The sequence below is a fragment of the Elgaria multicarinata genome, chromosome 20 (genome assembly GCF_023053635.1).
Source record: "Elgaria multicarinata webbii isolate HBS135686 ecotype San Diego chromosome 20, rElgMul1.1.pri, whole genome shotgun sequence".
Classification (NCBI taxonomy): Eukaryota; Metazoa; Chordata; class Lepidosauria; order Squamata; family Anguidae; genus Elgaria; species Elgaria multicarinata.
In genome coordinates, this window is record NC_086190.1 from 20,149,881 (window position 1) to 20,177,438 (window position 27,558).

Here is a 27,558-nt window from a genome sequence, read left to right on the forward strand (position 1 = left end):
CATCTGGAGGGCCCCAGCTTGGGGATCAAGGGGTGGGCAGAAGGTAGACCTTCGGGTGTTTTGGAGTTCATTTCCCAGAAGCCTCTGTCAGCATAGGGCCAATGGTTGGGTGTGCTGGGAGCTGGAGTCCAAAAGCCCTGGAGGTGGACTCCCAGTCCTCCTTTCCCAGAACCACCGTGGTTCTCTTCCTTTCCTGGGTCGGTGCCCGCGCCCCCCCACACCCACCCACGCAGCAGATCTCCACAGTGCAGCACCTGGCACCTAACCCTTCCTTTTATCTGCTGGCCAAACACTGATGTCACTTGACTGACCCTGCCTCCCTTTGGACTCAGGAGCGCCAGCCTCGCTCAGGTCAATGCCATGCTGAGGGAGCAGCTGGACCAAGCAAACACAGCCAACCAGGCCCTCAGCGAGGACATCCGGAAGCTGACCACAGACTGGACAAAAGCCCGAGACGAGCTGGAGCAGCGGGAGGTGGAATGGAGGCGAGAAGAGGAGGTCTGAGGCCCAGGCGGTGGTTTTTGGGAGAGTGGGAAGGGGTGTGCGTGTGTCTTAAGAGAGAGAGGGGGTTTGTCTTTGTTTGTCCCTCCATTACCTGTGATGAAATAGGTTGGGCAGGTTTTTGAAATAATGCAAGGAACCAGCCACACCTGTTTGACCAGCAGTGACTGTGACGCGCATGGGCACCTGAAGCCACTGCCTCCCTCTTTCAAGGCACCTTTGACTTGGCTGAAAACCCAGTTGTCTGTCGCCAGACTATAGAAGCCACCTCTTAGTCTGGGCAGACGTCGGTAGGTGCCGTTCTCCCGCTTCTCTCCCCAGTCCTTCAACACCTACTTCAGCAACGAGCACAGCCGGCTGCTCACCCTCTGGAGGCAAGTGGTCGGCTTCCGGAGGCACTTCAGCGAAATGAAGACCATGACGGAGAGGTCAGTGCTCGGCTGGGACCCCCCACCCCACCCACCCTGGAGCTGGCCCTTTGCACCTCTCCCCTCTCCCAGGGTGTGGAGATGCGTGGCCGCGCTCTGCGTTGTGCGTATCTGCTGGGTACTCATAGGATTCTGTACATTGCGCCAATCAAGCGTGCATATAAGTGCATGTTTTTGTGGGGTGTGTGTGTTTCCCTTTCTGCTCATCCTAAGCAGCGGAAGGTCCCAAGGGCCAGCTCTGCGCACACCCACAAGCCACTTGGGACCACGTTGGCTCAGCCATTGCCCGCTCACACTCACGCCTCTCTTTGCAGCCCCTGGAGGCTTGAGCTGGCTGTGTTGGTGTATTCCTGTGTACGGCATAGCTGAGGATTTGCTCAGTTTGCCTCCAGCCCAGAACGCTGGACTCCTCTTGTCGCCTGGAAGGGCAGAATGTGCATGGTTAGGAACGGCCCCGCAGGATTCATGAGCTTGGAGCAAGCCTGACACAGCAGTGACTTGTGTGTCTGCATGGTGGGGTCTGATGTGGACAGGGGAAGGGGGGGTGGCTGTGCAAACAGTGCGGTTCATATGCAAACAGGTCACTTCCGCCCCTCAATCTCTCTCTTCCCCCACCCCCGGCAGGGATCTTTCTGAACTGAACAATGAGCTCTCCCGGTCGAGCCGCACCGTGCACGCTGCCTGCCTGAACCTGAGCAGCAACCTGCGGCTGTCTGAGAGCAGCGCGAGCGCGGCCCTGGAGAAACAGGCGCTGCTGACTGCCCAGCTGGAGGAGCAGCTGAAGGACAAGGTCCGGGACATGATCCAGCTGCAGGTCCGGTGCGACGTGGAGAAGGCGGAGCTGAGCAACAGGTGCGGAGGGAGGGGGAGCTTGTGGCTCTGGCTTCAGCAGGCAAGGCTGGGGCCGATACGGCCAGGGACTGGCTCCCTCGAAGGCCGCGGTTCCAGGGCCCCGTCTCCCTCTCCCTCCAGGGTCAGCGAGGTCACATCCGGCTTGGAGCGCGTGAAAGGCCAGAACTCGGAGAAGGGCAAGACCATTGAGATGCTGACCCAGAAGCTGGAGAGCTTGGTGAGGAGGGGCAGCGAGGCCGGGTCTTGGGGCCCCCAGGAGAGAGCACGGAATGTGCAGGTTCGGCACAGCGTCAATTGGGGCACCGCCGCTGCCACTCTGGCCAGACTCCCGGGCGCGGCTGATCCCGTGGGTCTGATTCCAGGAAGCGTCCCGCGTCCAGGAGCAGGCGGTGGCGGAGGCGGAGGAGATCGAGGCCTTGCGGACGGAGACGGAGTTGCTGCAGCAGACGTTGCGGGACCTCGCTCAGGTACGGAGCGGCCGGCGGAGGAGAGCCGGGCTCCGTGCACCGTCACGTGGCCACGGGCCCCTGGGGAGCAGAGTGGCCCTTCCCCGAGGTCCCACCATGGGCTCCCCTCTTGCCTTGCCCGGCTGCAGGCCGTGATCTCGGACGCAGACAGCGCCATCCACCTCCCGGCCGCTGACCGCACGGCGGACGCCTCGCACAGCGACACCACGGGAGGCTTCAGCCTGCGAGGCTTGTCCTCCAGCCTTCGGACCCCCTCCCCGCTGCGACGGGCCTCCCCCCGGCGCAGCCTCTCCCCGGTCTTCTCAGACTCCACGCTGGCGGTCGTGCAGTCGGCCCTGCAGAAGCGGCAGCTGCAGCTGCAGGTGAGGATGGCGGGGTGGGGGTGGGCAGCCGCAGAAGGGAGTTGATCCTGAAGCCACAGTTCCTCTCCTTATGCCTCGTGCTTAGTCAGGGGGCTGTTCAGGGTTAGGGCATTTCCTTATTCCCGGTGGTGGGAACCTGCCTTCAGCCCCTCCCCTCTGGCTCTGAAGTGCCCCGACCCTTCCACACGTCCCTTCACAGCCATGGGGGCTGGAAACTTGTTTTCGAAAAGTTAAAGACAGCGAGGCAGCCAAGACTCTCAGGCGGCTGCTCCCCTGCTCTTCCACAGCAGTGCGGCTTCTTCCACGCAGTCCCGGGGCCCCCGGACCCTCAGGGCTGTTCATGCTCTGTGTCGCCCGGAGGCTCCCCTTCTTGGCCTGAATAAATGCCCTGCGCCTGCCGCTTCTTGGTGATTGATCCTGGCGGGGGAGGCTTCCCGTTCTCCTGTCCCAGAACAGGGTGTCGTTGTCTGTTCCCTGTGACCAGGACCTCCGGGGGAAGCACGAAGCCGCCCAGGACCTGGTGTCGTCCCTAAAGAGGCAGCTGGTGGAGAGCGACAACGAGCGGCACTCCCTCGAGCAGAAGGTCCTGCAGCTGAAGGATGAGGCGGACAGCCTGGTGCAGGCCAAGGAGGATGCGGCGCGGGACGCCGGGCGGTTCCGGTCCTCTGCGGAGCTGCTGGGCAGGTGAGCCAGCTGGGCTCCCCTCCACCAGGAGCAGGAGCAGCAGCAGCAGCGAGGGCCCCTCCTCTGCAAGGCCCCCAGAGGGTCTTCCCCAGGCTGTGCTGCTGCAAGGGAGCAGTCGTCTTGGGAAACCACGCAAAGCTCCTCCTCCTCCTCCTGCGAGCAGAGTGGGAGGGGGGCTGCCCCAGCCACTCCCTATGAAGCCCCCAACGCTTCGGCTCCTTCCCAGCAGCCTCCACAGAGGGCATGTATGTGCGTGTGTGCATCCGCGCCTCGGAGGGCCATCCCTCCCCTTGCAGGAAGGCATGTGCATCTCTGCGTGAGTTGCTGCTCCGTGCGGTTCTTGCCTATTCGAAGGGGCACTCTAGGCAGGGGATCCTGGGGGACCATTCCTGGATCTTCCCCCGGGAGCATCTCTGGGCAGTGTTGGCCAGTATCACGGAAATGCCCAGGCTCTTCTCGGCAGCCCCCCTTTCTCTTTCCTCCCGCGCCAGTGAGAGGGCTGCCCTGGAGAAGGCCCTGCAGGCCTCGCAGCAGAAGGCGGAAGAGCTGCGCCAGGAGAACGAGAAGCTGCAGCTGGCCAAGAGCCACCTCCAGCGCCAGCGGGACGGCCTTGAGGAGGAGAAAGAGGACGTCCTGAAGGACCAGGAGCGCTCGCGGAAGGAGGCTGAGCGGGGGTAGGGGAGGGGCTGGCTGGCTGGCTGGGGAGGCCGCGGGGCAAGGGGGGCGGGGAGGTCTCCCGTTCAGGGCCCTGGTTCATGCATCCCCCGGTTACGGGGCCAGGAAGCGCCCTGGGGTTGCGCAGAGGCGTTGCTGGGATGGGGAAGCAGCAGAGGCCCCCTTCTACACATTCAGAAGCCGGCCCGCGGCGTTTGCTGTTCCCTTCCGAGCTCTACTGGAGGGAGAGAGTGTCTGTTTTGAAAAGGAGCTGGGGTCTCTCTCTCTCTCTCTCTCTCTCCCCCTCCCTGGTGACACCCTTGGGTGAGTTTTCCTGCGCCTGAGGAAGGAAGTGGTGCTCTTGAAAGCGAAAGGTGTCTTGACTCCATGCCGGTCCTGGGCATGTTGTCCTAGTGAGCCAAGGGGGCTCTGCTGGATCCCAGACTCGCCGCCTTTGGCTCTCCTCAAGCGATGCTGAGGCAGCCCCGTGACACGGCGACCCTCCCCGTTCCCTGTTCTGTCTCTCAGTCAGAAGCAGCTGGAGCAGCTGGAAGCCAAGAAGTCCGGCCTCAGGAAGGAGCTGGTGCTGGTGAGGGAGGCCTTGAGCAGAGCCGTCCTGGAGAAGGAGGTGTTGGAGAACGAGAAGGCTGAGCTGGCCGAAGCCCTGGCCAAGGCAAGGAGGCGCCTGCCGGAGAGACACACCGCTCCGGCTCTCTCCCCCACCCCCCACCCCCGGAGCAGGCATCAGCAGCTGGGGGTCCTCCAGATGTTCTGCCCTACTGCTCTCTCTCTGCCTCGCCACTGCCATTGCTGGCTAGGACTGAAACCTCTGCAGCCGCCCCCCCCCCCCCCCCCGGTGCCAGGGCATACCAGGCAGGAGCTCCTTGTGGCCCTTCACAGCCACAGCTCAGGACGCCCACTACCTTCAGGGATCCTGGCTCTGCCCTTACACCTAAGAGCGTGACAGGGAGCGCAGGCTCCACCGGGCCAAGCACGCCCTGCCAAGGCCCGGGTTGACAGGAGGTCTGCCCGGGGGCCACCCTCTGTCCACCCCTTGGCTTAGGAGGCTCTGGACTGGCCGCAGCGTCTCCTCTCTGTGCCTTTGAGCCTTAGAAAAGAAAAGGAAGGAAAGGAAGAATAGATGCAAATCTCCGCTTGGAGTACCAGAGCTGAAGGTCTGTCTGGGCTTGTTCAGACGACACGCTGGGCCATGGTTAGGCCACCGGCCCTTTTGTGGCAAATGGTTAGTCAGCGTGTTTAAACCGTGGTTACGGAGCCGCCGTGGTTGCGAATGGTTCACCTGACACACTAAGCCATCACGTTTAACCCAAAATGCTTGGCCACTGGGGCTTCGCGTGTCGTCTGAACTGGGTCTCTCGTGTTCTGTTCTGCTCCCAAAACGGCTCACAGCAGAAATTAGAGCAGGAAGGCCTGTTCACAGACTGGTTCATCAGTCGCAACTCCAGTCCCTCACCCGAGCAGACGTTCCATTTCTTCATATGCTGCGGCTGTTTTAATCGTACAGCTGCTCCTTTTCTCGGAGGAGAGGCCGTCCTGTGCCTGAGGCCAGGCCCCTGATGCGCGCGTCCCCTCTCACGCCTGCTCTTTGCCTCCCTGTCCAGGCGGAGGTGAGCCGGGCTGAGCGGGAGCTGGCCCTGAACCGGCTGAAGGCGGAGGAGGCTTCGCTGCACGACTCCCTCTCCAAGATGAGTGCCCTCAACGAGGGGCTGGCGCAGGACAAAACGGAGCTCAACAGGGCCATCATTCAGGTGAGGCCCAGTGGCTGCAGGGGGGGGGGGCATGGGCGCAGGCCTGACTCTCTGGAGGAATCCTTCCTTGGAAAGAGGTTCCTGTGTGGGAGCTGGAACCTCAGGAGGCAGGGGAGGCTTCCCAAGACGCGGGGGGGGGGCAGGTGGGGAGGGCTTGCATGGGCCCGATTTGCGTCGGGGGCGGGAGGGCAGCAGGCCAAGTGCCACTTAGTATAGAATTAGCTTGGTCCAGAGTCTCTTTTGGAGGGGAGGCCTTGCTTTTTTTTAAAGCAGAGTTACACGCAGTGCCATGCGTGAGCCCAGGGTAGTGAAATGGCTTCCTAGGGAAGGTCCCGGTGGGGGATTTCCACTGTGACCCCCTGCGCTCACCGGCCGCCCTGTCCCTTCCCACCCTCTGGGCCACAGCTGGAAGAGGAGAAGGCGGCCCTCTTGGGGAAGAAGCAGGAGGTGGAGCAGGAGAAGGCCACCATCCGGGAGGAGCTGGTGCGCTTGGAGCAAGAGAAGCTGGACCTGGACACGGAGCGCCACGGTCTGGGCCACTCCCTGCAGGCCATGGAGCAGAGCCGGGAAGCGCTGGAGCGGGAGCTGCGGGCGCTGCAGAAGGAGAAGGGGCAGCTCCGAGAGCAGCTGGGCCAGGTGAGCCTGGGGGTGGGGGTGGGTCTCCCCTCCCGCAGTGGGTGGGTGGGTGGGTCTCTTCTGCCCTTGCTGCTGGCCGTTGGGTTTCTCATACCACCCACCCACCCTCTCGAGCTAGGCCCGCTGCTCTGCAAGCCCATCCAAAGCTGGCCTTGCTAGGCCCCTGACAAGGCCTTGGCTCCTCTGAACCGGAACTGCAGGGAGCTCACGATCGAGGCCTCGCAAGCCATCCAGGAGCTCCTGGGGGCTCAGCGTGGGTCACCATGGAGCTCAGATCTGAGCCTGCCGAACAGAGCGGGGGGCCTGCTTTCTCTCTGATCTGGATGTCCGGCGCGCCCTGGCCTTGATCCCTGGCCTGGTGCTGGCTGCGAGGGAGCGGGCCCTTTCCCCTTTTGTGACGGGGCGGAGGGTTGGCCTCCAGAGCACTCAGGGGCCAATGGGAGGGAGGGAGGGAGGGAGGGGGCGGAGAGAGACCCCGGCAGGCCTTGCATTCATCGGTGTCCCTCCTTAGCTCTCCCGCCAGAGGAACGCCGGCAGCGAGGAACTGGCGCAGGTGCGTCAGGAGCTGGAGCGTCACAGCGGGGCTTTGCTCCGGGTGGCCAAGGAGAAGGAGGCGCTGATGAAGGAGAAGGCCAGCTTGGTGGTGCAGCTGGCCGCCTCGGAGCGGGAGAATCGGGGGCTGGCGGAGGAGATGGCCGGCCTCAGGTGGGTCTGGGCCACAGAGAGCTCCCCGTGGACTTGGGGAGGGGCTTGTGGGGAGGCACGTGGACTCGTCCGGCTGGTCTGCCTGGCCAGTTAATCCTGGAGGTGGCCAGGGAAGCCGTCGAGATGGCAACCAAGGCACGGCACCGGCAGTGGCAGCCTTTGTCAACAGACACACCTCGTTGGGGGCGTGGCGTGGCTGGGCTGAGCTCTCGGCCCGGCTGAGGAGCCCGCAGAGCCACCTCTGCGCGAGCAAAGGTTTGTATCCTGCTCTGCTCCTGTCCGTTCTCCGCTGCTGCTGCTGCTGCTTTCCACACACCCTCCCTCCCCTCTAGCAGTGGGAGGGCAGGCTGATGGGTCCCGCCCCCAGGGCTTTCATTCCAGAAGGAGGGGTGCAAAGAAACCCTTCTCAGGCCAAAGGGGTGAATTTTGCATGCAGAGTCGGCACACGCCCACGGTGGGATGTGGGATTGCTGCCACCAGCTGCTGAGTGCAGCAAAGCAGATTTTCGGCGGGCTGAGAGGAGGGAGGACTTCCCAGCTCTGGAGGTTCTCTGGTGGTCGCCCAGGGAGGCTGCGGAAATGCCCTTCCGCGACGGCAGCTGGAGTCCTCGTCAGGGGGCCCCAGAGGGTGCCTGGAGTTAGAAAGGCTTTTTATGTTTTAACGTATGTGGGTATTCTGGAGAAGCGCAATAAGGGTGAGAACACTCAGCCACAAAGGTTCACTTAGAGATGTAAAATAGACGCAATATTTACATCTCTAAGTGAATCTTTGCGGTTGAGCGTTCTCACCCTTAGTGTGCTTATTCTGGAGAAGGTCAGCCGGATTTCGGCTGGGTGTGGGGTTGTATGAATGCTTCTTGGGGTAATGGCTAAGTATTTGAGCTTTCTCTCACCTTCTTTCCTCACTCCTCCTTTTCCACATTCCCTCTCCCCACCCCTTTACTCTCCCCTTTCCCGTTTTAAAAGGGGCTGTTTTGCGACCAAGGCCTTACATGGTAGTTTTAGTGATTGCAATAAAGTTGCTTTGGTCCCTAAATGTGTGTCTGTGGTTTATTCCCATGAACATCTGGCTTGACCCGGTCGTGGACAAGGCAGGGAGGTGGGTTACTTGGGAATGGAGGACGTTTGGTCCAGGAGCCTACCTTGCAGGGTTGTCAGGTGGCCCGTGACTTCCTTTACAGTCAGGGGGGCATCCGTTGGGGCAGCCCTGCCATCCTTGGGGGATGTTCAGCAGAAGCGCTGACCCCTGAGGCCTGCGCTGGGGGGCGCAGAACGGTTTTAGCCTTTATAATAATGCCAGAAGTCTGCCGCCTTCCCCTGCAATTCAGGCACAAGGCACAGAACAGCAGACAAATAATACCATGCAACCTCTCTGCCCAGGTCTGAGAAAGACGCCTTGGAAACGACCCTCTTTGAGATCCAGCAACATCTGGCCCAGCTGGAGTCCCGGAAGGAGCAGCTGGAAGCCGATAGCCAGGGCTGGCTTATGGCCAAAGAAACCTTGCAAGGTACTTTGTGTGTGTGTGTCTCCCTTTGGGTCCTCCAGGTGGCCTTCTCCTCCTCCTCCTCCTCCTCCTCCTGCTGACCGTAGTTGACGTGGTTCCTGGCCCAGCAGGTAAAGTCCATGGAGTGCTTGGTGCTCCTTGCACAGCTGTGGTGGTCTGTCTCTTTGTGTGCCTATTGTGGCCCCAGCTCCGGCTCCTTCTGACCAGGCAGCTTCAGGTGCTGAGCGCTACCTTCTCCCCCCTGTCATTCTGCCCTTGTCCAGTGAGAGAACAGCTGAAGCGGCTCGGATGCTTCTAGTTCTAGGCAGCCACCCTGGCCCTGGAGGAGGCTTAGCTGGCTGCCTTGGGCCAGGCAGGGGGGCTGAGCAGACCATGGTGGCAGTGAGGAAGCGACCGTGGCCCTTCCCCCCACCCTCTGCTTGTCCTTCCTAGGCACATGGAACCCCTTCCCCCGCCCTTCAGAACATGCCAGGTCCTTCGCAGCGCGTGGCAGCAGTGCTCCTGAAGGGCTGGGTCTTCTCCCGAAAGGCTGGGTGGGGCCCAGCAGCCTGCCCGATCCCCTCCATGTGGCTCCAGGGGTTCACTCCCTTGGGCGGGGAGAGCCAGGCCCCTTAGCTCGTGCTCTCCCTTGACCTCTCCCACCTGACCCCCTGACCTTCATCCACCTGCCTGTCCTTCTGCTGCAGTGGAGCTCGTGGGCGTCCGCAAGCAGATGGAAGCTGAGGCGAGCCGGCTGGAGAGGGACAAGGAGCTGCTGGCCCAGAAGCTCTCCCAGGCAGAGCAGGAGGCCCAGGCCGCCCTGAGGAACGCCCGGGCAGCTCATGAGGAGGACCTGGACCGGCTCCAGCGGGAGAAAGTACGTGCCGGGGGCCCAGACCGCTCTGGGTCCCTGGTGATGTTCTGCACTGGGGGTGGGGGGGTGGGGTTTCACCTGCCAACCAAGCCTTCCTGGAGGACTTGCTCCTGGCTGGGTCCTGGATGCCTCTGAGCCCTTTGGTTGCCCTCAGGAGACGCTGCGCCTGGAGCTGGACGCGGAGCGTGAGGAGCTGCTGCACCGGCTGCTGCAGGAGCGGGAGGAGCTGCTGGCCCAACACGAGGCGGAGAAGGAGGAGCTGGGCGAGGAGGTGGCGGCCCTCCAGCAGGAGCGGGACGAGCGCCTCCTGCTGGCCGAGAACGAGAAGCAGCAGGTGGGGGTGGGGAGGGGGAGAGGGCCTGGGGGGCCGGAAGAAGGGGCAAGGCCCCCAGGGAAGTCGGGGAGCCGAGGGGAGCATGTCTTTGGTGGCACAGCTCCATTCCAGTTCCTGTTGGGGCACAGTCCTTGCGGAGCACTTGCAAAAGCGGATCTGCCTGGGCTCTCCCCGGGTCCCCCCACATAATGTACGGCTGAAGGGCAATGGGAAGGCGGGAGCACATGCTTTCTCAGAGCACCCCAGAAGGAAGGCCGAGCGAGGCCTGTGCCAGAGACCGAAATGGACTGCTGCTCCTCTCCCATCTGCTTGGGTAGCTGAGCAGTAGGAGATTCAAGGCAGAGGAAAGGAAGTCCTTCTTCGCTATGGAAGTGCCTGCTGCAAGATGGAGCACTGGGCGGCCCCTCGAAGGACTTTGGAAGGGATGAGACACTTCCATGGGGCAGAAGGCGGTGGCTGCGGTGGCCGAGAGGAGAGGCGGTCCGCCAGGGAGCAGGAGTTGCTCTGCACTGCTCATGCCCTGCTTGTGGGTAGCTGCTTGGCCACGGCATGGGAGCAGGAGGTCGGGCTCCGGAGGCCCTTGGCCTGATCCAGCTCCAGGGCTCTTGCTGTCCAGGGCTGATCCTGGCCCTTTGTCTGGTGTTCAGGGCAGGCAGCTGTGAGCACCAGGGGCAGTGGGCCAGCTGGCTCAGCGGCTGGCCGGCCGGGGTTGTGGAGGGGGACTGGCAAGGCCAAGGAGCCAAAGGGTGGCTGGGAGGTGGGGGGAGCTCCCTCGGACCACGTTCCCTCACTCCACTGCCGCCTGCGACCTCCCAGGCCAGGAGCAGGCTGCGCTGCTGGGTGACTTGCCTGCGGCTCTCTCCTCTGACCAGCTGGTGGCGCAGGGAGCCGATCCGCCTTAGAGCCCTGTTAGTGGCAAGGCTGCATCTGGAGACCTCGCTCCCTCTTCCTCCGCAGGCGCTGTCCCTCAAGGAGTCGGAGAAGGCGGTCCTCCTGGAGAAGCTCTCGGGCGCCCAGCAGAGCCTGGCGAATGCCACCATGGAGGCGGAGAGGCAGAAGCGCGAGGCCCAGAGCCGCCAGGAGCAAGAGCGAGTAGGGGCCGGCCAGGCGTTGGGTGGGGCGAAGACCTGGGAGGAGGAGCAGAGCAGCCTGGGGGCTTGGGCGGGGGGGGGGGCTAAGAGGAGCCAGAGCTGGCAACCGGGAGTAGTAAGCTGGGGCAGATGGTAGTGGTTGGCAGGCATTCCTCTCTTCCTTCTGCGCTGGGGCAGGGAGTGTTCTGGGGCAGCCAAGGAGGCGGTATTGGCCCTGCACACGCTGCCCTCCCTCCCTCCCTCCCACCCACCCATCCGGGCCAGCACCTGGCTCCTCTTCTGGCGTGTGGGTTTCCTACAGGCAGCTGGCTGGCTGCTGTGTGAGCTGAATGCGGGACAAGACAGACTCTTGGTCAGGGCTCCTCTTCTCCGGTGAAGGCCGCTTCTCTGCCTGGCGCCTGCCCGGCATGCCAGCCCCCTGCCCCACCCCACCCTCGGTGACCAATCCTGTCCTGGCCCCATGGTGCTTCTGCCTTTCCTCTCTTCCGCTACTCCTCCATTTCCCAAGTTCTTCTCCGACCGAGCCGGAGCTTGGTGGGGCTGGGAGTTTTTCCTGGGGATCTGGTCCATGTCATGGAGAGCTTGGGCTTCCCTGCCTTCCCACAGGGCACTGCCAACGCCTTGAATTCTGAGCTACGGAGCCTGCGGGCCCAGTTTGAGGAAGCCATCGCAGGCCACGAGCGGGAGGCGAAGGCGCTCCACGACCAGGCCAGGGACCTGACGAAGCAGCGGGAGTCCGCCCTCCACGAGGTGAACGGAGCACGGTGGGGGTGGGTGGGTGAAGGCTTGGGGGGGTGGCAATGGGAGGTGGAACGAAGGCATGGGGAGGAGGTCCTGAGAGGGCAGGGCACACAGGCCGCCCTGCACGCCCCAGCCGACCTCTGGGCTGCTGGCCTCTGCCGGAAGTCCCTGCGAGGTCTTCTTCTATGAGGCGGCCACCGTTGGGGCTGAGCCCCTGCAGGCAGCTAACTCCGGCCACTTGCCTTGCGCTCCTTTCCGCCCAGGTGGAGGAGCTGAAGACCCAGCTGCGCATGGTGGAGGACGCACGGGACCTGATCCGCCGGGACCTGACGGAGGCGCACCGTAAGGTGCGAGAGGCCCAGGAGGCTCACGAAACCCAGCGCAAGGAGGCTGTGGACCTGCGGAGGGGGCTGAGCGATGAGGGCAAGGAGAAGGAGGCGCTGCAGAGGTCCAATGCGGAGCTGCGTCTCGCCGTGAAGCGCGCTGAGGCCGACCGAGTCAGGTGAGGGACGAGGCTGCCTGGGAGGAGGAGATGGGGTGGGGCGCTCCGGAGGGGAGCCCCTTTGCAAGTCCCTTCTCCCGTGGCAGCTTTTCACTTTGTTGGGAAAACCTCCCTTGGCCGAGAGAAGGGGCTGTCTGCCTTTTCCCTGCCTCAATTTCTGTCCCCCCACCCCATGCCACGTCCAAGTGAGAAGGAGTGGCCCCATCGGGCTGTGAGCAGAGCCCTCCTCCGTGTTCCCTGGTTTGGCCCTGCCCCACCCCTGGCACTTCCCCCATGCCGGACACGAGGAAAGCAGGCGCTCGTCCTTCAATATGCGTGGCCGCAGCGTGGCTCTCTGAGCGGAGCTGCAGTGTGAGTCTCCTCTGGGGCCCGGGTGAGTCCGTTGGTCCGGGTGCAAGATAGCGTGCCTTCCCTGCTCCTCTCCAGCTTGAAGCGTGCCAGTGAGGAGAAGAACCAGAAGATTTCCATCCTGGAGGAGGCCTGGGCAGTGGCCGGCAAGGAGGCCGCAGACGTGCGCAGCAGCCTCCAAGAGGTGGAGCGGTCACGGCTGGAGGCCCGCCGGGAACTGCAGGAGCTGCGGCGACAGGTCTGGGGGGACGGAGCGGCGGGGAGAGAAAGCCGGCCGGGCAGCACCGGCACCACGCAGCACCCTTCCTGTTCCTGCTGGTGCCTGCCTGGGGCAGGAGCCCCCACCCCCCGCCAGTGGGGCTAAAGGCAGACCTTTTGGGTCGAGTCAGTTTCCCCAGCGTGCTGATGTCTGGGGCCTGCAGTATCCTTGGCCATCCGCTGAGGGGCTTTTTTGCCCTCCCCCTGCCAGCATGGCTGTGCCCTCAGGCATCCCTTCCCTTCCCTGCATTCCCTGCTGCTGCTGCTGCTGCTCTCTTCCTCCTCCTCTTCCCAGTCAGTCGTGTGTGTCCCCCCCCCCACCACTCTTTGGCCTGCCACCGTCTTCCTTTCATTTCTTGGTGGGTTGGAGAGGGACAATAGCTTTTAAGAAAGCTGTGTGCCTGTTTCGGAAGCTTCTCCCACAGCCTGCTCTGGCTAAACAGCCCCGTTCCAACCCCCCTATTGACCTCCAAACAGCATTCCTTCAGCAGGTGCTCTCTTTGTCTCTCTCTCTCCAGTGGCTCAGCTGAAACGTCTCGCTTCACTTTCCCGTCCACAGGTCAAGATGCTGGATAGCGAGAACACCAAGAAGAGCAAGGAGGTGGCTGAGCTCCAGGCCCGGGTCGCTCTGGACGAGCAGCGGGAGGAGGAGAGCCGGCGGGAGTCCTTTGGGCTCAAGCAGAAGATAGTGGAGAGCGAGGCCAGCCGGGAGTCGGCCAGGAAGGAGGTGAAGGCTGAGCCACTCCCAGGAACACTCCAGATTCAGTCCCGGGCAGATGGGGCTGCTTTCTGGAGTGGGGCTCCCCGGCACCCCTGCCCTGACTCCTTCCTTCCACCCCTTCCCCGGCCGCACAGGTCCAAAGGCCTTGGCCTGCACGGAGCGGGGTCTGCTTTGAGACCTTGGCTGTGCTCTCGGTCCAAGCCGGACTTCTCATCCGGAGAGCCCTCACCCTGCTGGCCCCAGAGGGAGTCTGCCCATGGAGGCGCCCCTGGGCCCGAAGTGCCGAGGAGGGCTGCCTGTCCTGGCTTTGCTCTCGGGGGAAGTGAATCCACTCCATCTCTGTGTCGCCTGCCGTTGCATCGTGTGCAGCTGGGCAGGGAGCAGCCCGGCCGTGCCTGCCCCCTTCCGGTGGAGAGGCCATTATTTGCCCACAACCTGGACGGGCGGCTGGGGCTACTTTGAAAGGGGGGCGTTGCTGCTGCTGCTGCTGCCCTTTAAAAGAGGCCTCGCCCCTCCAGTTCTAGTCCAGAGAAAAGGCCCCTCTCGGATCCCTGCCGGGCCCTTGGGCAGGGCTGCTGTGGAGCCTGAGGCTCTGCCTTTCAGCCCCGGCCCTCTTCCTCGCCTGCAGCTCCACAACCTGCACCGGAAACTCTCGGAGCTGGAGGGCGACTTCCGCCTGCGGGAGAAGGAGCTGCTGGGCAGCTTGGAGGAGGCCCGCGGCAACGAGAAGAAGCTGACGGACAACGCCCGCAACCTGGAGATCAAGCTGGAGAAGGCGCAGGCCGAGGCGGCGGAGCTGGGCCTGCGCCTGAGCGCAGCCGAGGGGCGTGTCCATGGCCTGGAGGCAGAGCTGGCCCGCGTGGAGGGCCTGAAGCGCGACGTGGAGCTCAAGCTGGGCAGCCTACACTCGGCCCTGCGGCGCACCATGGGCATCGGCCGCGGGGGCCGCCCCCCCAGCCCGGCCTTCAGGGCCCGTGGAGCCAGCTCCCCCAAGAGGCTCTTCTCCCCTCCGAAAGGTACCGGCAGAGGACCCGCCATGTCCTGGCCTGTGGGGGCCGGCTGGCCGGTCTCTGTGGCAATGGCCCCGGAGCACCCCTCCCATCCTTCCTTCTTCCCTCCCTGTGTGTGACCCGCCCTTTCCTTCCTGCGTTCCCTGCAGGTGGCTTTGCCCCCGAGGGGCGTGGCAGCCCCACGCCACAGGCTGGAGGCAGCCCGGGCTCCCGCCCTCCCTCGCCGGAGCGCACCCTCTCCCCCAGCCGGAGCGAGCAGCTGGTCGCCGACATCGACCCGGAGGTGGTCCGGGCTGCGCTCCGGGACTTCCTGCAAGAACTGCGGGAGGCGCAGCGAGAGCGGGTATGCTGGCACAGGGGCGGCTGGGCGGCTGGGCGGAGCCCCTCTGCCGGAGTCCCCAGTAACCCCATGGCGTGCTGACAGTCATAGTGCCGCTCTTCCTCCCGTGGGATCCAGGATGAATCCCATTCCCAGTTGGGTGCCCTGAACCGGCAGCTGGCTGAGATGGAGGCTGAGCGGGACGTGGCCGGCGCCCGGGTGCAGCAGCTGCAGAAGCAGGTGGCCGAAGGCGACGAAGGTGGGTGAGCCGCCGGAGGACCCTGGGGCTGCCTGCCGCCCCTCCCCCTGGGCTCCTTGGGCTTTGGGGCTGCAGTTCCCAACTCCCAGGGCTCAGCGCCACTTCCCGCCAGGCTCCCCTTCTCGCTGGGGCACTTTCTCGAGGCTGATGGCTCCAAAGCCCCATGGGAGTGTCGTACGCAAAGTGCGGGATGCTTCCAGAAGAGAAGTGCAGACACACACGTGCGCACACACGCACACACACACCCTACTCAAAACTGTGCCACTGGGCCCGCTAGGACCTGACACCTGCTGGCAGGATGGTGCCCCATGGCGTTGGGAGGCCTCTTTCAGCTCTGTCCCCTGGAGGAGGGCTCCCCTGAGAAATTGGGGGCAATGCGCTGGCGCTTTCCCTGCCTGCCTGCCCGCCCGCCCGCCCGCCCGCCTGCCCCACAGCCGGTCGGGTCCACCTGTGGCCACCGCTGTCCCAGACTCCTGCTGCTGACGCCTGACACGTTCCCTTCTGCAGGGCGGCGCAGTGTGGATGGGAAGCTGAGTGGCGCCCAGACGGCCCTGATGCTGCAAGAGGAGACCCTGCGCCGGAACGATCGGGAGCGCAAGGCCCTGGTGGACAAACTGGTGACGCTGGAGCGCAACCTCCAGGCGGCTGACAGCGAGCGGAGGGCTGCGCAAGTGAGTAGCACGCAGGGGGCGGGAGAGGGGAGCGGCCCAGGGCCCACGGACGGTCTGGGAGGGAAGAGGGGGCCCTGTCTGGCTTTCGCCCGGCCCATTCCTGGGAACTCAGGGAAGGTTTACAGCGTTTCTAACAAGGGACATTTTTCAAGATCCCCGAAGCGCTCTTCCCTGAGATGCGATCTTTGTCCAAAGGGGTGCGTGTGTGTGCGCGCGGCTCCTGCTCCCCTGCAGCCCTGGCCTTGCCTTGGTAGCAAGAGGGAGAGCCCCCACCCCACCCCGGACTGCTGTCAACCCAGGGATGTGTTTGCTGGCCGCCCTCCTTCCGCATGAGTGTTTATGTTTGCCAGGCTGGGAGCTACTCCATCTTCCCAAATTGAGGAACAAAGCTGGGCGGCTGCCCGGAGGGCTGGCAGTGGGAGGGGTTCAGGTTTGGGGCCCAGCTCAGGCCTGGCCCATTAGCCGGTTTCCCTCAGAGCTTGGCACCGCTTCCTTTGGTGGCTCTGGAGCAGGAGGGAGAGGTGGCGGCGGTGGCAGCATTCCTCCCTGGGGGGGAGAGGGAGGGCTGTGGAGAGGAGACGCGCCCAGCAGGACGAGCACACGGAGTGTGTGGCAAGCGGTCTCGTTCCAGCAGTGCTGTGGGAGAGAAGGGATGCGCTCAGCAAATGTTGTGGGGATGGCCAGGTTTTTGTAAAATGTTATTGTGTGTTATTTGAGCTACTTGTTGAGGCCACAGAAGGTGTTTCCTTCTTCTGAAAGTTGAGGCCACTGGAGGGTCCCTCTAGGGCAATTAGCACAAATGAAGCCCATCTGGGCCCCTCCCATAGCTGTAGAGGTTGCTAGATGGACCCACAATTGGGTTGCAAGGAGGAGGGGCAGGTAGCCAAACGGCCAGATCTGAAGCCCCTCCTGTTTAAGGGCCATCTCGCCCGGCCCAAACAGGTGCTTTGGGCCAGCCCCGTCAGGTCCGAGGTGGGCTGTCTTTCTTGGCCGGTTGACGCCCAGGGTGGGCTGGCAGAGCCCCGGTCACCCTGCCCGCTCGCCTTGCTTCCCCAGGAGAAGCTCAGCAAGATGAAGGCCAACGAGAGCAAGCTGCAGACGGACAAGCGTCGCCTGAAGGACGTGCTGGACGCCTCCGAGAGCCGCAGCACCAAGCTGGAGCTCCTCAGGCGGTCGCTGGAGGGGGAGCTGCAGCGGGCCCAGCTGGGGCTGAGCGACCGCGAGGCAGAGATCCAGGGGCTGCACGACCGGATCGACCTCCTGCAGAGACAGGTACGGCCCTGGCGGCTCCCTTGGGGCCACGGGGGCTCTGGGCGGCTCCCCCTGGACGGAGCGGAGGAACAGCTGGGCTCCTGGAGGCCCGCAGCTGTCCTGGAACAGACGTCTTCTCCCTCCCCCACCCCTGCCAACACACACCCGCCAGCGGCACTACCCCAGCAGCCGCAGTTTCACTCCGGCCCTCCTTTGCCCAGGTGACGGAGAGCGAGATGAAGGCCAGCGCCCTGCAGCTGTCGTTGGACCGCCTCAGCCTCTCGCTGGCCAAGGCGGCGGAGGCTGAGAGCTCCCTGAAGGAGAAGGTGCAGGGGCTGGCCACCTCCCTGTCGGAGAGCCACAGCAACGCCGCCTCGGCCCAGGACAAGGTGCTGCAGCTGCAGAAGGCGCTGACGGCCAGCGAGCACGACCGGAGGGTCCTGCAGGTGTGCGAGGGAGGGGGAGGGGAGTGGAGGGGAGGGCCGGAGCACCTTCCCGCCTGGGCCCTGCAGCGGCGGAGGAGCAGAACGACCCGGGAGGAGGCCCCGCTGCACTGACCTCCGTCCACCTTGGCGCCATTTCAGGAGCGGCTGGATGCGGCCCGCCAGACGGTTTCGGAGGCCAAGAAGCAGAATGGGGCGCTTTCGGAGCGCCTCCAGGCCCTGAAGGGGGAGCAGGCCGAGCTGGAGCTCCAGAGGGACGAGCTGGAGGGGCTTGTGAGGCAGCAGGAGGAAGTGAGTAGGCGGATCCCTCCTCCGGCATGGGGCAGGCGAGAGGAGCCGGGGCTGAGCCTGAACGGCTGGGCCGAGGCGAGGGGGATGGGCAGGGCAAGCCCTCAGTGGGGCTCGCTAAACGTAGGAACAGGGAATGCTGGGCCCTGCGCTACAAATGACACTGAAGAAGAAGAGACCCACAGGCAGAGCTTAGGGCAGCTTTGCCAGTCGTGGCAAGCGGCTCTCAAGCGATTCTCCCGTCCCTTGACCCTCTGATGCCACCCCTGAGATCCCAGCAGGCATTGACCGGCTCCAGCCTGAATTGGCCTAGGGACTAGAAACTTTGCCGGTCGGGCTGCTGGGGTGTTCTGTGCCCAGGGCCAGGGCCTGAGCTCTAGGCAGGCACTCTAGAGGTCAGTGGCCACCTGGAGCAGCTGGGCTGGGAGAGCCCGGTGGCCCAGCGAGAGCTCCTCATGGCCCTCTGGCGCTTGTCTGTGCTTCTCTCCCTGCGCTCGGCAGCTGCTGCGCCAGCACCAGGAGGGCGAGGCGGTGGCCCTGCGGAGCCTGCAGAAGGTGCAGGACGACCGGCGCCTCCTCCAGGAGCGGCTCAGCAGCCTGCAGCGGGCCCTGGCCCAGCTGGAGAGCGAGAAGCGGGAGGCCGAGCGCTCCTCCCTGCGCCTGGAGAAGGACAGGAGCGCCCTCAGGAAGACCCTGGACAAGGTGAGTGGGAGGCCGCGGAGGAGTCTCTCCGGAGGCCCTGCACCAGGCGAGGGGGGTGGCAGCGAGGGCCTTCTTAGGGGGGGCAGCAGCCTGCATCTGGAACCGCTGGCCTGGAGAGGTGTGCCTGGTGCCCCCTGGTGGCCTTTTCCTCGGCGTGGGTGTGGGTGTGTGCCTTCCTCGGGACCCAGTGGCGCCTCTCCTTGGCTTGGCAGGTGGAGCGCGAGAAGCTGAAAACCCACGAGGACTCCGTGTGGCTGTCAGCGGAAAAGGGCCGCCTGGACCGGTCCCTCACTGGTGTGGAGCAGGAGCTGACGGACGCTCAGCAGCAGATCCGGCTCCTTGAGGTAGTAATCTCCACACACCCCTTGGGTGTGTTTTTCCTGGACCCCCCCTTCCCCCCAGCCCTTTCCCCCTGGAGCCTCGGTCCACATTCCAGCTAGTGCTTGGGAAGGTTCTCCACCGTGGTGTGCAGGGAGGTGGCCGGGGGAGCGTGGCCTGCAAACAAGCGCCGTTTGAAAGGACTCTTGGGACCCTTTCCGGGGTTCTCTCAGGGAAGTTTCTCGGCCCTGACAGGCTGCCCAGGAAGTCGGCCGCCTTCCTTCTGCTGGCCGTCCCTGCGGCTTTTGGCCACCCAGGGGCCAGCAACCAACCAACCAACCCACAAGCCCTCCACCCCCTTGTGTAAACAAGGAAAATAAGGATTCTCAAGATGGCCAATTTTGCAGGTGCAGTTTTCCTAGCTCTTGTGTCTTTTCCCTGCTGTTGGATCCTTTGCACCTTGTTGGGCTCCTGAAGTTGCAATCCTAGGTTCATTTACTCGGGTATAAGGCTGCATTGACCTTTACCTGGATCACTGGGGGCTGGGCTGCTTCCTCTTCTGCAGTAGCAGCACTCTTAATGCGGCCAGAAGCATCTCTCCCGTGGAGGGCGTTTTTGAGGCGGCTTCTTAAGTGGCATTGCTTGTTTTAAGGGGCCTAGGGCACCCCAGTAGCAAGGCTGAACGGGCAGGGGGTGAATGTTAAAAGCCAGAAAGGCCAAAATCCGCCCTTCCCTGGCAAATGGTGATGCCTCAATGCCCCCGTCCCGAGAGCCACGTAGGGTTAGCCCTCCCTCCGCTTTCGCTCTGACCCTTCTCGCTCCGCTTGGCTGTTGCTCACTGCCTTCTCTCTCCCTCGACTGTGCTGCCTTCCCCGGGAGGAGAAGCCGAGCACCACCAGGAGGTCCTTAGTGCGCTCCTGGGTCAGTGCGGCCCTGGGAGAAGGAGCCGGAGGGGCCAGAGCGGACGTGGCAGGCGGGGCGAGGGCCGTGTGTGTTTAGGTGGGGAGGAGCGCATCAGCTCCGTGAAGTAGCCGGACGGTTGTGTCAGAGAAGCGCAGGTGACGCTCCCAGCACAGCTGCACGACGAAGCCCATGGAAATTCAGCCCGTTGGCTTGTCTCTGCTCTTTCTGCAACGTGCATTCTGGTTCTGTTAGTTCTGGGGAACGGTCTGCCTAGCCCTGCGGTCTGCTTTTGGTGGTGCTAAGTAAAAGCAGACGCTGTTGGCCTGTTGAATGTCTATTGGCGAGTGGGTGGAGTCAGCCAGCGAGGGCAAGGAGGGGCCGGAAGGGTTAAGCTCCCTGGCTCTCCAGCCGCCTTGCCTTTGCCTTGCCCTCACTCTCTCCTTGCCCAGGCCCAGGTGGCAGAGCTGGAGCGGGCCCAGGCCCAGAAGCTGGCCGAGAGCTCCACCAGGCACCGGCAGGACCTGCAGCTGGAGGTCGAGCGCCTGCGGAGCTCCCAGATCCAGGCGGAGCGCACCTTGGATGCCCGGGAACGGGCCCACCGGCAACGGGTCAAAGGCCTGGAGGAGCAGGTGAGCCCGTGTCCCCCTCTGGCAGCCAAGCTGGGGTGTCTGCACCCCCCGAGCCCCTGCCCCCACCCCGGCCTGCCCCCTGTCACAAAGGGCTCCCCCCTCTTTCTCACAGATCTCCACACTGAAGGAGCAGCTGCAGCAAGAGGCCCGGAAGGGCCAGCCTCACTTCCCGGCCTCCTCCATCCTTTCAGGAAACTAGGCCCACGGCTGCAGCCACAGAGGACACCCCCACCCCCCTCTGCCTCGCAAGGCGGATGCCCGCCAGCCCCTAGGTCCAGGATGCCAAGCCAAGGCGGGGTGGAGAACGAAGGTCTCCCGTTCCAAGAGGCCGTCTGGCCATCTAGGGTTTACACCTCCAAGCCAAGCCTGAGAGTCGCGGTGTAAAATACCCCAAGCAGGTGGGGAGAAGGAACGTTGCCAATTTAGAGGGAATCTTCATCTTTCAGCATTTTTGTTGTTGTTGTTGGTTTACTGGACAATCGAAATCAACACAGGCACCATCCTCTCCTTGGGATGCCAAATGATAATATATTCCCATTGGAAAGGAAGGCTGCGGTTGTACAGCCTCCTCCCTTCGGGTTGCCGTCACGGACGGGAGCATTTCTGAGAACAGTTCACTCACTCAGGCCTTGGCGTTTCCTGCTGGGACCCATCTCTAGGGCCACGGGGAGATGGAGCTCAGGTTAATGCTTTGCATCTTGGAGGAGAGAGGGGGGAACGGTCCCCACCGTTCCTGCTGGGGGGTGAGGGCCGTGGCTGTGGCGGGCTTGTGGGTCCAGGCGGAGAGTGGGCTGGCCGCCCCTCGTCCCCATTTCCTTCCTCGCACTGTGCTCTTGTTAAATGTGACCAAGTTTTTTTTAACCAAAATGCAGACGCTAATTGTGTATAGATATTTTTATCTTTTTTGGTTCTTTATGTAACAATTAATCAAGGAAAGTAGAAAACTATTTTTATATCTATGGTACTGTGGTTCTGGATAAATTTGGACTTTGCGCCAATCTCGTCTCCCGGACAGGGGATAAAACTTGGAATAAAAGCCTCTTCTAAGAGCCGTTTGCTTTTCTCACCTCTTCCACACACCCACGTTTGCCTTGGCCTGTCCTGTCCTGGGTGGGGGGCACTGGCCCAGAAGCCTGACCTGTTCTGGGTGGGGGGCACTGGCCCAGAAGCCTGTCCTGTCCTGGGTGGGGGGCACTGGCCCAGAAGCAGCTGTTCCGTCGGAAACACTTTGCTATGGCACATGTTGACACACCTTTGGTTTATTAATTTTTGTAATGTTTTGTAGAAAAGAAAAAAAGGAGTTAATTCATACAAAAAGTAGCCCTGGAACATCTGAGAGGTAAAACTGACAGGAGCAGCACAGCAGTTGGTTTGCTGGTGGAGTCCACAACGCAAACGCGTGAGTGAGTGGAGAGGCTGCAGGCCTCTGGCCTGTTCTGGATCTCACCAGCCCTGCCCAGGCTGCGATCCACGAAGCTGAGAGCAAGCTGGGCTTGAGCAGCCAACCCAGGTATAACGGGGGAAGGGGGCTGCCCTCAGCTTGGTGGGTCACCACGGAGCTGCAGCCCAGGCACGGCCCGTGCAAGCAAGCTTGTTCAAGAGGGCAAAGGGTTTGCTCGACTGCTTCCCCTCCAGCAATGTTTCCCCCCCCCAAAAGGAGCCAAGTAATACAAGTTATTACACATAATACACACACACACACACAAGACTATGAATGTGCACGAGGAGGCGGACTCTTTCAGCCCTCTGTGCCCAAGTGCCGGTGTGGCCGGGGGGAGAGGCGGCAGTGGTGGAGGAGCCCATCAGGCCCGGTTGCTTGCGTTCCTCCCGTGGCCGTTGACAGAACCGCAGCTGGCGCCGCCATGGTGCCCACAGTGCGGAGCGGGCCCCCTCACGCTGCAGCATCCGCCGCCACCGCCCCTGCTTAGCAGCCGCCGCAGCTTCGCACGCAGGTGCTTGCCAGGGACTGGCAAAGGCCGCTGCTGGCCATGACGCCACACTTGGAGAACTTGTCGCGACAGAGGTCAGCTGTGGAGGAGGGTGGGAAGGGGGGCGCCCATGAGGCACGTGGGCCAGGCAAGCAGCAGCCCAGGCTGGGGTTCCCCAGGCCAGCCCTCCTTTTCACTGCCTCCACAAAGCCCCCTGGCCTCTCGGGTCCTGAGGCAGCCTGCCTTTGCCCTGTGGACCTTCTGCTGGGCTCTTGTGGCTCCTGGCCATCGATGGAGCACGTGAGCTCCTTTTTAAGGCACTGCCCCTCCCCGCCCCCTTGTGACAGCGGACTGCAGAATTAAGTTCATTAACTGCCGTCCGGCGTGTGCTCAGTGGTCTGGCCCCACGTGGGGACGGGTGTGTGGAAGATGGGGGGGAGCAGTAGTTGCCCGACTGCTTGCTCACCTCTCAGGAGTTCTTCATGGGCGCACACCGTACGGACACAGATCTCCTTATTGATCACGTAAACCCGGCGGAGGCTAGGAACAAGCGGGGGGGGGGGGAGGAAAGCCCACATCCCATCACTGTGATGTGGCAACCCTGGGAGGCTCCAGAGGTGTAAGGGGCCCTTTGCCTACGGACAGCCCCCGGCCCCCTCAGCCGGCCTTTTCAGAGGCACAAGGAGCCGGGAGAGGAACCGAAAGCCTGGCGGCCGCTCCACATGCATTCTCCTTGGCAACGGTTCCAGGTATGAGTTCTTGCCACACACACGGTTGGCAAGAGCCAAAAGAAGTCCTACCTGGAGTAGACCCACTGAACTGAATGGGGTTTAAGATAGTCATGACTTATGCCCCGTTCATGTCAATGGGTCTAGGTGAAGTTGGACCTATTTTGGATTCCTCCCCCCCCCCCCCCCGGCCCGATTTCTGCCTGGCTCCGAGCAGTCAGCCAGAGGGGAGAAGTTGCCAAGATGGACGGTTGCTCTGCTGCTTTCAGACCTCTCAAACCATCCTGTGCGCGTGGCGAAGGGCGGCCCAGCCCCCCCCCCCATGACGCCACCAGGACAGAGACGGAGCAGGGCCCCTGGTGGCGGCCGCTTACCTGTAGAAGCAGATCTCGTTCAAGCACTGCTTGCAAGGTCTGTGGACCGAGTAGAGCCTTGTGCAGGGATACTGCTCCTCTTGGCAATCTGAGGGGAGGGAGCACAGAGGCGCAGGGTGAAGCAGCTGCAAACGGCCTCTGTGCTTTTCGTACCGCCTTTGATGGCCCTTCCCTCCTTTCCCCTTGGGCTAAATCCCTGCCCTGTGGTTCCGTGGGCTCAAAATCTAACTGAGGTGCAGAGATACACGGCCGGCGCTCAGCACTAGTGGAAAACATAGGGGTCAGTAGGCGGCATTACTCGAAGCCAAAGCATAAGATCACAGCTGCCAGCCCCAGGAACCGCTTTCTAGGGTTTACCATATTTCTTCGATGGTAAGACGCCATCGATTGTAAGACGCACACTAATTTCAGTACCACCAACAGAAAAAAACAAACCCCTAAGACACACCCGCGATTCTAAGACGCACCCCATTTTTAGAGATGTTTATATGGGGTAAAAAGTGCATCTTAGAATTGAAGAAATACTTAGAATTGAAGAAAAGAGAAATTCTCTTCTCAGGCAGCCGTCTATCTAGCCCAGGGGGCAGGCTAAGCCCTTCCCAGAGCTGTTGGGACTACAGTTCCCATGACCCCCGACTATTGGCCAAGCCAGGAGTCCAGCATCGCCAAGCAGACTGCAGTCCTTACCTCAGATCCCTCAAAACCCTCTAAAGAGGCAAAAGGAAAGCAAGCATATAAGAGAGAACTAGAAGCAAGGCACAAGACTGAAAACCGTCCCCAGCCCCAAAAGTCAAGGCTTCCGAGGCCCCGGGGGCTCCCCCCTCCCTCCCCCTCCTCTCCCCTCCCTCCCCTGGGTGACTTCCACCCGCAGGGCTGAGGGGGCAGAAGGCGGCCTCTGTTGCAGCCCAGGCAGGGGCACAATCCCCTCCACCCGCTTTGCGCATGAAGCAACTGACAGACACGCGCCAGTAGGTCCGCTCAGGAGTCCCGCATTTCATAGCGCCTAGTAGCCCACGTCGTCTCTTACCGAGCGGCCCTGGTTCGGTGGGCTCTGTCTCCGGAATATCTGGGGACGGGGTGGACAAAAGGGGAGTTAGTGACATTGGTCATGGGGGGAGGGTGTCGGGGAGAGTCGGAAGAGGCCAACCCCCTGCTTGATGCAGGAATCCATGTTCAAGCATAGATTGTTTGCGGTGTGTGTGTTTGGGGTGTCTTTCGGTCTGTAAGTTTGGGATATGTTTCCCTACTCCCATTGAATATTCCTGATGCAACGCCACAGCCCTGTCCTTCCTTCACATGAGGACCCCCCTCCCTTTCTCCTCCAGGAACAGTGAGGCGGGCAAATGCTCCTGCGCGGCCATTTAGGGCTGGGCTGGCTTGCAGGCGGCACCTTGGGAGCAGCGTCCCTTCCCTCAGCCCAGAGCGCAGAGGATCACGCTCTCTTGGCGGTTGAACCGTATCACCGCCGCTGTCCCGGCCTCGACGTGGACCAAGGCCGGCTCATTGCAAGGACCCGGGGCAGAGGGTCACCCGAGTCTTCTGCTGCCCCCCTCTGCTACTCCAGCACAATTGGCTCCCCGCTCCTGAAAATGTACCTTCCCAAAGTCCGCCGGGCTTACCTGGGGTTGGGGCAGGGATGACTTCGTGCTGGTTCTGCTGCTGGGATTGGTACTGGTACTGGTACTGCTCTTCCGGGGTCTGGGGGGAGATGTCTGCAGCAGAGAAGAGGACGCTCAGGGTCGGCCAGCCCCACCTGCCACAACCTCCCCAAAGGTGTGCAAAAGGAGGGGGAGGACTCACCGTTCCCGGCATAATCGTAATAATCTGGACTTTCTGAAAAGCAAGAGGGAAAAGGTTCCGCTTAATGCCGCTGAGGCTGGAGCAGCAAGGGCCGTGTTTGGGATGGGGGACCAGCGCAGTGCTGGCGGCTGGGTCAGGCCCAGCCTTTGGGGACTCTGGAGAGGCGGGGCCAGCTTTCAGGCCCTCCCCTTCTGGGAAGGCCTGGTTGGCGCCCTGTTTTATTCCTTCAAACGGCATCTGGGAAGGAGACGAAGAAGCCAGGCCATCAGGGCTCACCTATTTCGTAAGGGAGGTACGGCGTGTCGTGGTAGGCCGGGTCCTCGAGGTCATACTGGCCTTGAGCCAGGAGCGCTGCTGGTTAGAGAGAGGGAAGAGCTCAGCTGGACAGCCATCTGTCAGGTATGCTTTAAGGTAGATTCTGGCAATGAGCAGAGGGTTGGACTTGATGGCCTCAGAGGCCCCTTCGAACTCTACTAGTCTATGAGAGTCCAAGGAGGCCGGCTGGCTGGCTGACTCCTAAATGTCAGCCAGCAGCACATCTGTGCAGGCTGCCGGTGCTGCTCCTGCCCTTCTGCAGCTGCGTGGCCAGCGCCGGCACCTCCCACCCCACCCCGGAATTTGGAAACCAGCAGTGCCTGCGTAGAGAGCCTCATCGTGGCAACAACCCTGGGTGAGCAGGTAGGTTGAGAACATGGGGAAGGAACTGGGGTTCCCGCCTTCCAAACCCACTGCTCCTCTTTGCGCTTGCACATGCCTAGAGTTGCTCCCTTCTTGCTCATTATTTCACTTTTCAGGGCAGAGCCTTGCATTCCAGCAGGCTCTGGGTTGGGCCCTGGGCTCAGATTAGGGCACCGGGCAACGTTACTGACACGAAGGTCCCAGAGAGCTCCGTGCAGACATCCCCAAGCGGCATCCCTTTGAAGTCCATAGCGCAGCAAAGTGGCTGCCAGCCTGGGCCTGCCGGAGCTTCCCACTCACCTGGCAGGCAGAGGAGGAGGAGACGCAGAGCCCTCATGCTGGGATGGATGGGAGCCGTGCTGCTGCTGCTGCTGCTGGGCGCTCGGGGGAGCTGCAGAAAGGTAGGCGGGCTGGAAGTGAAACACAGGGAGGGAGGGAGGCCGTTGGCTGAGCACCGGGCAAGAGCCGCAGGGCCTTTCTGAGTGATCCTACTTACTCCCTTCTCTCAATATGGGATATTGCCCTTGATTTATATTTGATACAGTTTTTCATTTTCGAATTCCAGGCAATTGTCTCTTTTGTATCAATGTTATTGTTGCCAGCTGCTTGGGGCAGCTCTGCAGGGGAAGGCAGCAGGTGATAAATCTCAGAAGTAAATGCCAACGAGGCACGACCCCCGTCCCTCCTCCCGTCGTGGGGCGTAAGTGATCTCCCGCCCACAGGACCTCTTTAGCTGCGGCAGACTCGGGCTCATTCAGGCAATGTCAAAGCTCTTAGAAATGGGATGTTAGGAGGACACGTGCACACACGCACCCCCACCCTGAACTTTTTAACATGGCGTGAAGGAGTGAAAGCAGACACAGAAACATGCACCCAGAAGAATCCCCCAACGGACCATTGCTATGCAGGGTTCTGTTTTACATGAAGGAGTGGAGCCCCCCCCCCCCCCCGGGCAGAAAACCCTCAGCAGGGTCTGCGACAGAAATACCTTCTTCGGGGAGAGCAGCTCCCGGCTCCCTCCCCACACAGCGCCCCCCGCTGGGACTTGCAAGCGGGATGCCCCGCTCCCCCCTCCCCTCCCGCTCTCTCCCCCCTTGTGCAGGCTTTGCAAAGCTCCTGTTGATTCTGTCCCCACCTGCAGAACTAACAAAGCTTTCTAAGCCAAGCCCCCCCTGCCCCCAGGGGTTGGGATTTAGGCATGCAGGAGCCGACTGTGGGGATACGCTCCCAGTATCTATAGGTGGGGGAGGGGACCCAGCCCAATGCTGTTTGTGACATTGGCTTTGCACTGGCCGTATCCGGCCACTGAGGAAATGGGACCCTCTCCCATCGAGCTAGCAAGAGATTGCTCTTTTGTCAGGAGCTGCTGTGTGTTTTCTGAATGCAAGTCAGGTTCACGGAGCACTGGCTAAGGACCTTGCTGCCAACATCAGGATGCAACCCTGGAATTCAGAAAGCAACGGGGCTTCTAAGCGCACAGCGAGTGCCTTTCCCTCCAAGCTCTAATCTTGGGTCATTGTTCAGCTGCACAGAACCGGAGGGCGAATTCCAAGAGCTGAGCTCCAAGGTCTTGCCTGCAGACTCACAAGGAGGCCGGCATTGACCGTGGGGCCCCAAGAACCGGCAGGCAGGTGTGGGTGTGTGTCACGGTCAGACTGCTTTTCTAGCATCGCGGGGATCTGCAAGATGACATCCTCGTAAATGCAACATTGTCCCTCCTTCCGTCTGTCTTTCCGTGCCCCTGCCATCCCCTGTTCGGCAGTGGGGACGGCGGGCACAGGGGGCCTCTCCAGGAGGCCCTTTCTGGCCTGTCGAAGGGGACACGGGTGTGGAGGGCACCTGAGGCT

At 62.3% G+C, this 27,558-nt stretch overlaps 2 protein-coding genes across 2 annotated transcripts in view; one reads left to right on the top strand and one right to left on the bottom strand.

The window, feature by feature from the left end:
* CROCC (ciliary rootlet coiled-coil, rootletin) overlaps positions 1–21,250 on the top strand; it is a 35,912-nt gene extending 14,662 nt beyond the window's left edge. The window contains exons 10-40 of the mRNA XM_063145349.1: positions 333–498; positions 823–929; positions 1,554–1,781; positions 1,902–1,998; positions 2,144–2,248; positions 2,377–2,610; positions 3,095–3,294; positions 3,786–3,968; positions 4,477–4,621; positions 5,571–5,717; positions 6,123–6,353; positions 6,865–7,058; positions 8,438–8,565; positions 9,249–9,418; positions 9,570–9,749; positions 10,707–10,841; positions 11,447–11,590; positions 11,845–12,083; positions 12,510–12,669; positions 13,249–13,416; positions 14,039–14,426; positions 14,570–14,763; positions 14,878–14,998; positions 15,506–15,669; positions 16,726–16,941; positions 17,142–17,366; positions 17,505–17,654; positions 18,153–18,353; positions 18,566–18,697; positions 20,024–20,203; positions 20,316–21,250. Coding sequence (XP_063001419.1) covers positions 333–498; positions 823–929; positions 1,554–1,781; positions 1,902–1,998; positions 2,144–2,248; positions 2,377–2,610; positions 3,095–3,294; positions 3,786–3,968; positions 4,477–4,621; positions 5,571–5,717; positions 6,123–6,353; positions 6,865–7,058; positions 8,438–8,565; positions 9,249–9,418; positions 9,570–9,749; positions 10,707–10,841; positions 11,447–11,590; positions 11,845–12,083; positions 12,510–12,669; positions 13,249–13,416; positions 14,039–14,426; positions 14,570–14,763; positions 14,878–14,998; positions 15,506–15,669; positions 16,726–16,941; positions 17,142–17,366; positions 17,505–17,654; positions 18,153–18,353; positions 18,566–18,697; positions 20,024–20,203; positions 20,316–20,402 — 5,419 coding nt within the window. The 3' untranslated portion in view covers positions 20,403–21,250. The remainder of the gene's footprint in view (positions 1–332; positions 499–822; positions 930–1,553; positions 1,782–1,901; positions 1,999–2,143; positions 2,249–2,376; positions 2,611–3,094; positions 3,295–3,785; positions 3,969–4,476; positions 4,622–5,570; positions 5,718–6,122; positions 6,354–6,864; positions 7,059–8,437; positions 8,566–9,248; positions 9,419–9,569; positions 9,750–10,706; positions 10,842–11,446; positions 11,591–11,844; positions 12,084–12,509; positions 12,670–13,248; positions 13,417–14,038; positions 14,427–14,569; positions 14,764–14,877; positions 14,999–15,505; positions 15,670–16,725; positions 16,942–17,141; positions 17,367–17,504; positions 17,655–18,152; positions 18,354–18,565; positions 18,698–20,023; positions 20,204–20,315) is intronic.
* A 735-nt stretch (positions 21,251–21,985) lies between these two features.
* Positions 21,986–26,079, bottom strand: MFAP2 (microfibril associated protein 2). Its single transcript, XM_063145156.1, has 8 exons — positions 26,012–26,079; positions 25,310–25,384; positions 25,034–25,066; positions 24,853–24,945; positions 24,261–24,299; positions 23,234–23,321; positions 22,598–22,671; positions 21,986–22,231 (listed from the first exon to the last, which is right to left on the bottom strand). The coding sequence occupies exons 1-8, from the start codon at positions 26,046–26,048 to the stop codon at positions 22,128–22,130; spliced, it is 543 nt and encodes a 180-aa protein (XP_063001226.1). The 5' UTR covers positions 26,049–26,079; the 3' UTR covers positions 21,986–22,127.
* Between the last annotated feature and the right edge of the window lie 1,479 nt (positions 26,080–27,558).

Bases quoted from the DNA above. Each gene is read 5' to 3' on its own strand.
- MFAP2 (XM_063145156.1), bottom strand. From the start codon at position 26,048: ATGAGGGCTCTGCGTCTCCTCCTCCTCTGCCTGCCAG. The intron at 24,946-25,033 runs GTGAGTCCTCCC...TCTCTGCTGCAG, and splicing joins TTACGATTATGCCGGGAACG to ACATCTCCCCCCAGACCCCG. The intron at 22,672-23,233 runs GTAAGCGGCCGC...GCTTGTTCCTAG, and splicing joins AACGAGATCTGCTTCTACAG to CCTCCGCCGGGTTTACGTGA.